Source organism: Phycomyces blakesleeanus (assembly GCF_001638985.1).
Source record: "Phycomyces blakesleeanus NRRL 1555(-) unplaced genomic scaffold PHYBLscaffold_15, whole genome shotgun sequence".
NCBI classification, from domain to species: Eukaryota; Fungi; Mucoromycota; class Mucoromycetes; order Mucorales; family Phycomycetaceae; genus Phycomyces; species Phycomyces blakesleeanus.
Window position 1 is genome coordinate 268,277 of NW_017265148.1, and position 12,668 is coordinate 280,944.

General features: G+C 37.4%; 4 protein-coding genes across 4 annotated transcripts; all 4 read right to left on the minus strand.

Moving 5' to 3' along the window:
• Positions 1 to 1,877: 1,877 nt before the first annotated feature.
• Positions 1,878 to 2,324, minus strand: PHYBLDRAFT_72095 (hypothetical protein; the record flags this gene model as incomplete). Its single annotated transcript, XM_018442593.1, has 2 exons — positions 1,878 to 1,960; positions 2,048 to 2,324. 2 exons carry the CDS (start codon positions 2,322 to 2,324, stop codon positions 1,878 to 1,880), a joined length of 360 nt encoding a protein of 119 aa, XP_018289559.1.
• Positions 2,325 to 2,932: 608 nt separating this feature from the next.
• On the minus strand, positions 2,933 to 3,991 carry PHYBLDRAFT_170189 (hypothetical protein; the record flags this gene model as incomplete). Its single annotated transcript, XM_018436281.1, has 3 exons — positions 2,933 to 3,206; positions 3,334 to 3,514; positions 3,973 to 3,991. The coding sequence occupies 3 exons, from the start codon at positions 3,989 to 3,991 to the stop codon at positions 2,933 to 2,935; spliced, it is 474 nt and encodes a 157-aa protein (XP_018289560.1).
• An 885-nt stretch (positions 3,992 to 4,876) lies between these two features.
• On the minus strand, positions 4,877 to 6,326 carry PHYBLDRAFT_170190 (hypothetical protein; the record flags this gene model as incomplete). The annotated part of the gene is made up of 5 exons (XM_018436282.1): positions 4,877 to 5,688; positions 5,755 to 5,799; positions 5,877 to 5,936; positions 5,999 to 6,077; positions 6,144 to 6,326. The coding sequence occupies 5 exons, from the start codon at positions 6,324 to 6,326 to the stop codon at positions 4,877 to 4,879; spliced, it is 1,179 nt and encodes a 392-aa protein (XP_018289561.1).
• A 4,238-nt stretch (positions 6,327 to 10,564) lies between these two features.
• Positions 10,565 to 11,742, minus strand: PHYBLDRAFT_170191 (hypothetical protein; the record flags this gene model as incomplete). The annotated part of the gene is made up of 4 exons (XM_018436283.1): positions 10,565 to 11,236; positions 11,303 to 11,362; positions 11,418 to 11,498; positions 11,662 to 11,742. 4 exons carry the CDS (start codon positions 11,740 to 11,742, stop codon positions 10,565 to 10,567), a joined length of 894 nt encoding a protein of 297 aa, XP_018289562.1.
• Positions 11,743 to 12,668: the final 926 nt, after the last annotated feature.

Genomic DNA, 12,668 nt, shown 5'->3' on the forward strand with positions numbered 1-12,668 from the left:
GTATAGGCACCGATCATGCGTTCTATTGGACGGCAGCTGTAAGCCTGCAAAGGGCCCATTTCCCGCAACATGAAACCAAGATGAACCAGCATGTGCTGGTTCATCACGAATATGTTGGATTTCAGCTTACTGTCCAAAATCTTGCACCTCAGGAAGGAGTGCCAGCGGCCAATTGCCCTATAAAACTCATTAAAAACCGGATAGAAATATATATCTAAGCAACTTACTGCTCCACAGCAACAATGTTGCTGGCGGTGATGCTCCATTGTTGAACAATGGAGCACACCAGCACCAGGTCTCTCACGGCCTGCTTTGCATCTGCAAAGCAGAGGTGATTGATTACCACAGTTGGTACAATGAACAAGAGGAAGTCCATCCAATTGACGGCCTTCCTCTTGCCATTCGATTCCTTCATTGACCTCCACGTACCAGTAAATACCATTGGTATATCTGCCCTGGATGTGCTGACTGCTTTTCGATGTCATCTAGGCTAACATCCAGGGCAAAGGGGTACTCAAGTCGTTGCAGGCGTTCTTGGAGGTGCATTCCATGGGATTTTCTGCCCGGGCCTGCAGTCCCAGGGCAGAATTTGCCACCAAGGGCTTGATAGAGCTGATGCCCTGTTCCATGACCTAGGAGGTGCATCTCGTCCTGACCGAAGAAAGCAGAACTGGTGAGTGTGGGTAACTCTGCAAAGGCATTGTATCTCCCACCACCAGGTCTCTAAAATGATGTTAGTGGTTTTTTTTTGATATTTCATAACTTACGCTTCCTTTGGCTCTGCAAATGCTCCCTACGTCCCTCATGGGGGCAGGACCCTCGCTCTCCAGGAAGCACATGGTCTTGGCAATGCTTTCACCATGCGCAAAACAATGGCAGCAGCCGTATTGTACATTGTGATGCATAAGGTTCATCAAGTCAGAGACAGCTGGAGTATCTCCAGTTGCCATGACAAGATGAACCTTACGCACCACATACTGGTCTCCGTCCCAGCACTTCACTCCACTTGTCTGCAAGGATTGCAGGTCAGCAAGGATGGGCTCCAAAAATGAAGCAATGTTCTTTGGGTGCTTAGGTCCTGGGATGATGGCCAGCTGCATCATGTTACCCTTCTTGTACCTAAATATATTATATTAGTATATATAAATATACATCTAAATCAATGTGTTTTATTTACCTTTTGGCAGGGTTGATATTCATGTTAATAACATGAATGATGCTAGCTGACATGGCGGCGTCCTTGAAGGGGTTGAACTGGTCAACAAACATAGACACCACCATGTCACTCTGGACAACAATCCCACCTGCGAGCAGTCTATGGATACCATCTCCATCAAGGATATCCTTATGGACATTCGATTGGCCACCAGCCAAAACCTCCATGCCATAGGCGATCTTTGCCCATTCTTCAGGGTGAGCTAACTTGAAGCGTAATTGCTCCGAGAGAGACACTACCTGGTATGTCTGTACAGGTGATATAGTGCCTCTCTCACACTGGTACCGCGGTCCATTGCAGTGAGGGCACACCTCATTCTCAACGATTGAGTTTCCAGGCTCGACATTGGAGAAACAAAAGCACCCACTGGCATACATGTCATATATCTGTGCCTTGACTGTGTATTCTTGCTTGAGCAAGGTATTCACCTTGTAATATGACAGAAGTGAATCCGTTTTAGCTAATACAATAGTAAGTATATGTGATATAGTAGATATGTGATAGTAATAAACTTACGGGATTCACGTTCTGTCATGTACTTGTTTACGATCTTGACAGACTGATTGTAGATTTCACAAGAAACACTGTTCTCAAAAAACAAGGAGAGCAACTCCAGACTAACGGCCTCAGCACTGCTGTTGGGAGTGTACATTGGTACAAACTAGTCATACTCAATGTCAGCCTGCTCTGGTTCAGCTTGGGCCATTCCTTGGTTTTGGACACGTGTGAATCCAGGACCATTCTCTAATATATTTACACAGTTAATATTTAACATAAACATAATCATATGTAATAATGTTATTATTAACATTTTCTTTTAATTGTTCTTACCAGAGGTGTACTCCACCTCAACATTGCTGGATTTGGCTTCCATAGGAGAAGCGTCCTCTTCATCCGCCTCAACGTTGTTAGTGGCAGCAGCCAAGAAACCATCAAAGTCAATTGAATCATTGACAGAGGCTTTATCATTGATATCCATCATGTCGTAAGCTGGATAAGTGACATTGATATCCATTTGAGTGGGTTGTTGCTCAAAGAAGGAATTGGCAAGCATATAACTGCTTGTTTCGTTTTTGGTAATAGAGTTAAGTAAGTCGTTAATGTTCATTTTGAATTGTTGTTTTGTATTTTAAAAAAATAGGGGTGTAAGGTCGAAAAAACCACTTGGGATGTGATATTAATTTTTATTCCATCAGTTGACAGTGAAAAATTACAAGTGTGCTAATTATCATGAAATTTTTTTTAAAGGGATTCTAGTGTTATATTTTTAGAAAAGAAAGAAAAACAAAGTGCAGACGAGAAGTATAGTGAGACTTTGTTTATTGATGAAAAGAGAGATGATCTTCTATTGCTATTTGCTATGTGAGTATATATAGCCATTGCGTGTGTATTTAGGATAATGATATGAGTATATCATGTGATGTCTGTTTTTTTATATCATAGATAATATATTGTTAAGTTATTACCCACACTCTTGTTTGAGTGATTAGTGATGTTGACTAAGGTGTATGACCTTGTTATTGGTATATTCTTTATTTAATGATAGTGTGAGAAATAATGTATGATTGATACTGGTCGCTTATTCAATATGTCTTTGTCTTATTGTCTGTGTGCTCTATTTGAATCTACAATTATATTGGATACAACATCTAGCTTTTTGTTTTTTATTTTTCAGTTTTTCTTGTTACTTTTGTTTAACTTTGTTTTTTTTATATTTTACATCTTCTTTACAGTTCTAAAAATGTCATTGCTCGACATTGTGCAATTAAACCTTTGACTGGTGATGCTGGAGACAGCATATGTCCAGCTTGAGGCCAGGTTTGAGGCCAGGTTTGAGGGCAGTGAGGCCGCCACTGAACAGCCCGTCTGAGATAACCCTCCTGATGTGAACTGTTTGCAGCCGGTTGTTGGTGGCAACACCATCCCACGCCCTTCCCCCCAAGGACAACCTAACAGTTGGGTACTCTCAACCCAAAGTGTTACTGCAGCCCTGGTATTACATTTTACCAGGGGTAACACCAAAGAAGCTTGGCTTCTTTACAGTGCCATTGGCAGACTTGCTTGCCAGCTTGTACAGGTAACAATGTCATGCTACCATACAAATGGTATAGTTATACCATTGTGGGGTAGTCTTGCACCTAACCAGAGAAACATCCTGGTTAGAAACCTTGAGGAGAGAGCAGCCAGAAGAACTATTGCTCTTGATAGGTTTGAGAATTTCTGGGTGTCTATCTTTGTGTTTTCTCAGAGATGGAGAACTGCTGTCTCCAGTGGAAGACAGTAATAAAACATAAGTTACTTTTAAATATAAAGTCATTTATAAGATCATAACTAATACAAATCAATTGTTTTGCTTTGTTTGTTTGTTTTTTATTTTATTATAGTAGACAATACTGAACTTTATAAGTGACATTTATAAAAAACATAATAAAAATACTTTTTTAAAAAAAATTGTTATCAAGTAGAAAGTAATTTGGTATATGCCTTGTATATTTCTTCTACTGCCATTTGTTTGTTTGTTTGTTTGTTTTGTTTTGTTTCTTTTTATTTTTTTTCATTTTTTTGTTTTTTATTTTTTATTTTTTTTATATTTTTTTTATTTTTTTATTTTTTTATTTTTTATTTTTTTGTGTATTCCAGGGATCAAAAAACGTAAATCTTAGGGGACAGGGGGTTTTTGGATGATGGGGACAGGGTGTTACACAAGCTTATAGTGAGTAGTCCGGCAGATAATTAGAGGCGTGACTACTTTTTACTTGTCCGGCAGACATCCATCGTTTCTGTGTGTAACACCCTGTCCCCATCCAGTATAATCACTTGTCTTTATTCACTAAGAAAAATCATGCAAAAGTGGAAGAACATTTGTCCGTAACTTTTCATTTTCATTTTTATTTATTTTTAAAAAATTCATAACTCGTTCAAAAAAATAGATAGAAATATGAGAGTAAGATGGTTGGTTTCGTTGATTTTTTTTGCATAAAGTGAGTATTTGTTTGTTTTGTAATATTTTTTGAATCACGTTTAATGAGTGAATTACAAAAGTTCTGTACATTTCATTTGTGAAAGATTGAACAAAAAAACAACAATTTGAAAATATTAGTAAAAATCACTTGCAAATGCTTTATATCAATAGAAAATAGTAAAAAATTGTTTCAGTAAAAGTTTTAGACCATATTATTATGTAGAAAATGTATTTATTAGCAAAAACAATCTATCTTGAATGGTTAAAAACGTGAAAAAAAGTGTATATTTTGCTTGTTTATTCAACCAAAACATAATAAATTAACTTCAAATTTTGGATGTAGAGATGTACGTATTTTTTCAGCAATACGGCAAAATATCCAAGCTTTAGCGTTCGAATTAAGACAGAAATCTATCAAAAGCTATGCGTCGTTTCTGTTTTACATCTTTTATGGTAAAATTCACGTCTGTGATTGGATGAAGATCTTAATCAGATTGCTTATAAATGCACAGACTTTGTACTCCAAAAAATAAAAGCCAATTATATAGTCTTCCAATTAGTTGGATGCCAATAATATTCGTATCTGGGTTTTACATGTAACATTAAAATTAAAGACAGACTGGGTGCAATTGTGTTTGTTAAAAAATTAAAGAAAAAAATAGGAGTAAAGTATATTAAAAGATAGAAAGATAGATAAGTTATATATGTGTGAGGTCAATAATATCGGAAGAATTTACGGGAGAATTTGTAGGAGATTTAGTGGCAGTAGTAGTAATTGTAGTAGTTGTAGTAGTGGAGGGTAAAAGATAAGACTTGTTCTTTGGGAACTGACCCCAATGATTCCAACTTGTGGAAAAGCAGTCAATGATACTCCCTCTACGGATAGCATCAAAATACAGCGCATTTACCTTAGGCCAGGACCGATGTACATGAGGCTTCACTTTAATTGTTGTCCAGTGGCACCCATGTACATGGTGCAAGACCATCGGCAATGGCTTTCTTTTGAGAGGCTTCCGATCATGGAGGGGAAGGAAAGTTACAGGCAAGACGCTCCGATCGTCCGAGTACACACAAACAGGCTCGTTATAGGTGTCAGCTATTATCTGAGCACAGTCTGGTGCAGAGAACCACATAGAGGAAGGGCAAGATGGGATATTTTCCCCAAGAGCAGGGTCAATCTCGGAGCCAAAGGCAATGACCTCTGTCACTTCAGCAACATCCATGCCAAAGTTGTGCTCGTAAAGTTTACCGTGGGTTGCCATCGTGGCCAACATCTTCTTCACCAAAGGAAACTGATCCTCTCCACCCTCTTTCAGGTGTGCAAATACACGGAAACCGCACCAACCATCGGACTTGGGGTTAAACGTCAACGAAATGGCGGCTTGGTCGATTTGAGCAGGCAGAGCAAAGTCATGCACATTTTTGTTTTGTTTTTTTGGACTAGGCAAATCGTACCAGTAGTCGTCTTGGAGATGTTTAGGTCTTTTAATTCCAGAGGAATATTTTTCAGCTAAGAAGAAACAAAAAACAATGTAACATTTAGCATTTAATTTTAGTAAAATATCTTATCGGTTACCTTCTTCGAGAGGCTCTTGCTTTTTAGCGAAATTGGTTGTTTTAGCTATAGAGAAAACATGCAATGTGTGAGCAAACCATACAAAATATTTTGTGATTCATTTATAAGTTATCAAAAATTACCTTCTTCGAGAGGCTCTTGTTTTTCAGCGAATTGGGTTTCTTTTTTTATTTCTTTTATGACTAGAAATAGTAAGCATTAGATATTACATTGTAATTTCACAAAAAAAACAATTATAAATTACTTTTTTTGAGAGGCTCTTCCTCTAAGAACTCCTTCATCACTTCTTTAAGTCCTTCTTTCAAAATACTTCTGATATCATTCTAAAGAAATAAAGAATAAATATGTATTAGATTGTGAAATCATGTTTGTGTATGTTGCATGTTTACTTTGTTCTTTTGCACAAGGAGATGTCTGTGCTTGTGACGGACAAAGTCCTTTGGGAGAGCAGTTTTCCTTTTGACGTGCTTAGGTCTTCCAGGAGCTTTGACCTCACTTGCCAAAGGAAATACAACATTTGGATGGTCAATTATTTCACCAGCATTGTCAACAAGTTCATCAACCATTGCCATAAGATTCTGGACTTGTTAATTCCCTTCACACTGACGAAACAATTGTTCAAGCTTTGTTATACATTTCACCCACGGGGCAGGCTTTTCAACGTCGATTTTCTGTAGAGAAACGTCACATTCCAGTTGCTTCAAACGTTCACCCAAAGAAGAAGACAGAATCCATCTTTCAGGAATGTCTGATAATAGCAACATACGATCTCTTGGCAGATCATGGCGACAAGGAAGACCAAACACCACTTTTACTCTGCAATTGCAAAGCTCACCAGGTACAACCTCTTCTAGAAGCTCAGCACGGATGGTGATCAAACCAATTCTGGAGACGTGGTGAATCAATCCACGGAGGCGAGGTTCATGGTATATTCTGGCATCTGTGATAGTTGCCTCATTCAACTCAAGGTCCTGATAGTCGCCCTCGAACTGGAGAAGATAGGAGCAAATTTGCTCAAATGAAGAGTTCAATGACTGAAGAGCCGAGATTTTTCTTTTCAGAGCATTATGGCCACTCTCGACACGTTGTGTTGTCACACAGTCAAAATGTTTTAATTGACTAGTGAGGTAGCCAGCCCACTTTTCCTTGCACGGCATCCACTCATCTTCAAAGTACTTTTCTAGAGTTCTTTTTTCTACAACCTTCGTAGAATCATCATCATTGTCTTCTAGCTGCTCTTTACTTTGGAAATCTTTCCGAGATGACAGCGATTTGAAAAGCTCAAGATTTTCATCAAAGACATCGCGTTTATCTCCGAAGATCATTTTGTTGACTAAATGTGTGCACAACTCTTTTTCTTTTCCTGGCTTCATTGTTTTTTTTTGCCATTTTGGCAATGTTGTTGATCATATGCCAACCACACAGAAGCTTCTTGGCCAAGGGGAACTCGGAATCAAGCGCATTCATCAATGCTTTACATTTGTCTGTAACAAATATAGGGGCTTTATCAACCCCCTCCAAAACAATTGCTTTCAGAGACTTCACAAACCAAACATAGCTCTTCTCTGTCTCATCGGCTACCCATGCAAAGGCCACAGGAAAGCTCTTCAACCTTTCTCCACCTAGGTTACTGACACCCTCTACGCAAACCAATGGCATCTTCGCGCAGTTTGTCTTGTATGTAGCATCCACAATAAAGACATCGGGGAAACGTCGAGCTCTCTTGATCATTATATCGTTCGTAAAAAATATATGAGTGAGTCTATTTCTCTCATTAAACTCGTAGAGAACGGAAAATCCCTTTGCTTCCATTGTTCTGATGAGCTCAGTAGCGCCATGGGCAGACTCCTCATCACCACGAGTAGCACTGTACTTGAGATTGTTGATATCGCTGATCCTCAGCTTTCTCATTCCTGTCACCTTGTCACTTGTTGCCTTCTGAACATCACGGGACTTGGCGTGATTCTCCAACATTTTCTTTGCAATAGTGGCATCTTCAGCAGTCAAAAGAGACATTCTTCCTTGGTGAGAAGAAGCCAAATTCTCAGGGGTGACAGGGTGGTTGTGGCAATGTTCGTTTTCCCCATAGGCGGGCAAAGGAAGATATCTTTCGCTCTTCTTCTTATAAGAAAATCTTAAGAGATAGGGGCATCCAGTAAGAGAAGAGTTGGGCGTCCTCTTTCTTTTCTCATCACTTATATTGCGCTTGTCACGATAAACACCAGCCTTTGAACAAGCAATGTGAAGAATAGGGAATTTTCCGTCCTTAATCTTAACGGTGAAGTTATTAGAAAGGGCGTAATCGTTTACGGCTTGAAGAACACTCTGCTTGTCAGGATAACCATTCTCGGGGAATGAGAGAGTTGTTTTAAGCGAGTACATCTTCTCAATAGGGGTATTGAAGTTGGTGTTCATATTTAATAAAAGAGCACTGTAGTTATATAAGTATTTTTATTGATTCATGTATGCAATGTACGCAATGTATGCAATGTATGCAATGTACATAACGTAAAAAAGGCATCATATCTTGTTATTTGGAAATATTATTTTTTATTCTTACAACTAAATGTTAATGACTTTAAGAAAGGGGGTGTTTTTATTTTTCCCGGGAAATTGGAATGATCTAAAGATGGGGACAGGGGTGTGCTTATAACGATGGAGCAAGGTGTGCTTATAAATGATGGGGACAAGGGTGTGCTTATAAAGAATGGGGACAGGGGGTTCTTCAAGACACTTTATAGCCGGGCCTCGGACTCGCAGTCACCTTAAATTGTGCGGTGCCGTTACCCCCCGTCCCCATAGCCAAAAACCCCCCGTCCCCTAAGATCGCTGATCAAAAAATAAAACAAAAATAAAAATAAAAACCTATTTTTATGTGATGCAATATGTATTATTTGACCAATTAGATATTCAACAAATTTAATAAAAAAGGGTTAGTTAAAAGTAATACACAAGTCTAATTGGCTTGAGGATGCTGAATAGCACTCGATTGAGTTTAACACTATGGAATTCCACAAATCCGATTGGCAAAGAGTAGTAACACTAACATTGTATCACTTTGTTTTTATTGGCTGAATCCATATCTGCAAGTATGCATTTTTTACATAGTAATCTGCATTGGTGGAATTACAAATGCTGCCATTTCCTACAGTGACAGGGTGTTACATAAGTTTATAGTGAGTAGTCTGGCAGATAATTAGAGGCGTGACTACTTTTAACTTGTCTGGCAGACATCCATCGTTTCTGTGTGTAACACCCTGTCCCCCAAAAAACAGTCACCCCTTGTCCCCATCCAGTATAATCACTTGTCTTTATTCACTAAGAAAAATCATGCAAAAGTGGAAGAACATTTATCCATAACTTTTCATTTTTATTTATTTTTAAAAAATTCATAACTCGTTCAAAAAAATAGATAGAAATATGAGAGTAAGATGGTTGGTTTCGTTGATTTTTTCTGCATAAAGTGAAAATTTGTTTGTTTTGTAATATTTTTTGAATTATGTTTAAAGAGTGAATTACAAAAGTTCTGTATATTTCATTTGTGAAAGATTGAACAAAAAAACAACAATTTGAAAATATTAGTAAAAATCACTTGCAAATGCTTTATATCAATAGAAAATAGTAAAAAAACGTTTCAGTAAAAGTTTTAGACCATATTATTATGTAGAAAATGTATTTATTAGCAAAAACAATCTATCTTGAATGGTTAAAAACATGAAAAAAAGTGTATATTTTGCTTGTTTATTTAGCCAAAACATAATCAATTAACTTCAAATTTTGGACATAAAGATGTATATATTCTTTCAGAAACACGGCAAAATATCCAAGCTTTAGCATTTGAATTAAGACAGAAATCTATCAAAAGCTATGTGTCGTTTTTGTTTTATATCTTTTATGGTAAAATCCACATCTGTGATTGGATGAAGATCTTAATCAGATTGCTTATAAGTGCACAGACTTTGTTGTGGTATTTCAGATACGAAACAATAGAAAAATAAGAAATTTGATAATAGAGATGTATAGAAATACTTTGAGACTGTATACCAGTTGTTCTTTATTCATAAATAAAAAGTGTCCCTTTTTATAAGCAAACATAATCTGCTCTTATCATTACGTCTTAGTTTCTTAAGGCTTTCTTCCTTTACTATATTTGGTTATTAGAGTGTATTTACTGCTTAACTAGTGTCGGTGTTACAATTATGACATCAAGTCATAAATTGTACTTCTTTAGCTCTTAGCTATTCTTTTCTCTTTTATACTAGAGCTTTAGGACTTCCTACTAAATTAGCTCTATATCGATCTGACACAGTTTATCCAGCAGTATGATATAATTATCTTAACAATCTTTAAGATATTATCTACAGTACTAACTGCAATAATTATTGGCCTGATTACTTCATCATTTATATATATTTTATACTGACAAGATGATAGCTACTACACTATCCCAATATGAATATGCTCTTATATGTGATAAATCCAACATCCAAGTATCTGGATCACCACATTTGTACTCCAAAAAATAAAGGCTAATTATATGGTCTTCCAATTAGTTGGATGCCAATAATATTCATATCTGGGTTTTACGTTTAACATTAAAATTAAAGACAGACTGGGTGCAATTGTGTTTGTTAAAAAATTAAAGAAAAAATAGGAGTAAAGTATATTAAAAGATAGAAAGATAGATAAGTTATATATGTGTGAGGTCAATAATATCAGAAGAATTTACAGGGGAATTTGTAAGAGAGTTAGTGATAGTAGTGGAAGACAAAAGATAAGATTTGTTCTTTGGGAACTGACCCCAATGATTTCAACTTGTAGAAAAACAGTCAGGGATACTCCCTCTATGGACAGCATCAAAATATAGCGCATTTACCTCAGGCCAGGACAGATGTACATGAGGCTTAACTTTGATTGTTGTCCAGTGGCACCCATGTACATGGTGCAATACCATTGGCAATGGCTTTCTTTTGAGAAGCTTCCGATCATGAAGGGAAAGGAAAGTTATGGGCAAGATGCTTCTATCATCTGAGTATACACAAACAGGCTCGTTATAGGCGTCAGCTATTATTTGAGCACAGTCTGGCACAGAGAACCACATGGAGGAAGAACAGTAAGTGATGTTCTTACCAATGGCTGGGTCAATGTCAGAGCCAAATGCAATGACCTTTGTTACCTCAGCACTATCCATTCCAAAGTTTTGCTCATAGAGCTCACTGTGGGTAGCCATCATGGCTAACATTTTCTTCTTCACCAAAGGGAACTGATCCTCTCCACCCTCTTTCAGGTATGCAAATACACAGAAACCGCACCAACCATTGGACTTGGGGTTAAATGTCAACGAAATGGCGGCTTGATCGATTTGATCTGGCAGAGCAAAGTCGTGTACATTTTTCTTCTGTTTTTTTTGGACTGGGAATATCGTACCAGTAGTCATCTGGGAGGTGGTTAGGTCTTTTAATTCCAGAGAAATACTTTTCAGCTAAGAAGAAACAAAAAACAATGTAAGATTTAGCATTTACTTTCAGTAAAATATTATATCAATTACCTTCTTTGAGAGGCTCTTGCTTTTCAGCGAATTGGGTTTCTTTTTTGATATTTTTAATGGCTGGAAATAGTAAACATTAAATATTATATTGTATCTTTATAAAAGTCAATAATACATATTTTTTAAGAGGTTTCTCCTCTAAAAGTTTCTTCATTACATCTATAATTCCTTCTTTTAAGATTTTTCTAATTTCACTCTAGATAAACAAAACAAAATATGTATTAGATTGTATTATTGCATATATGTTATCTCATTACCTTATTTTTTTAGACAAGGAAATGTCTGTGCTTGTGATGGATAAAATCCTTTGGGAAAGCAGTTTTTCTTTTGACATGCTTAGGTCTTTCAGGAGCTTTTACCTCACTTGACAAAGGAAAGGCAACCTCTGGGTGATCCTTTAAATTACTGGCATTATTTATAAGATTGTTCACCTTTGCCATCAGGTTTCAGATTTGTTGTTCTCCTTCACATTATCTAAACAACTGCTCAAGTTGTGCAATTTATTTCATTCACGGAACTTGTTTCTCAATTGCCACAGTACTTATACTTTCCAATTTTTCTACTTTCTTATTATGGAATGGCAGGGCAGAAGAGAAAACCCATCTTTCAGAAATGTCTGCAAGTGTGAGGGCCCAATTTTGTGGCAGAGTATGGCGGTAAGAGAGGCCAAACATAGTCTTTACTCTGCAGTAACAAGCTTCACCAATGATAACCTCTTCAAGAAGTTCAGTGCGAATTGTGAACAATGCTATTCTGGAAACTGAGTAGACCAATCCACAAAGGCGCTCATCAGCAAGGATTCTTGCATTGACCACCAACTTCTCATCTAGTCTACAATCTTAGTAGTCACCCTCAAATTGCAAGAGATATGAGCATATTTGCTCAAACAAGGAGTCCAAAGACTGGAGAGCTGAGATACTCCTTTTCAGAACATGATGGCCACTCTCAACATGCTGTGTTATCACACAGTCAAAGTGCTTTAGCTTATTGGTGAGGTAGCCAGCCCACTTCTCTTTGCAGCTCATCCACTCCTTCTCAAAGTGCTCCTCAAAACTTTTCACTGCACCGTTTTTACCATCTTCAGACAGTTCTTCAGTCTTGAGATCCTCACAAGAAGCCAACGATCTGAAAAGTTCTCTTTTCTGCATAAACTTGCCAGCATCGTCTCCAAATATCATGCTGTTAATCAAGTTGGTGCATGTATTCCTGCCTTCGCCTGCCTTCATAGTCTTCTTTGCCATCTTGGCAGTTATTTATCATGTGCCAACCATAGAGAAGCTTTTTGTTCACAGGGAACTCGGAATCAAGGGCATTCATCAATATCTTACACTTGTTTGTAGCAAAGATAGGGCTGTCTTTGATTTCC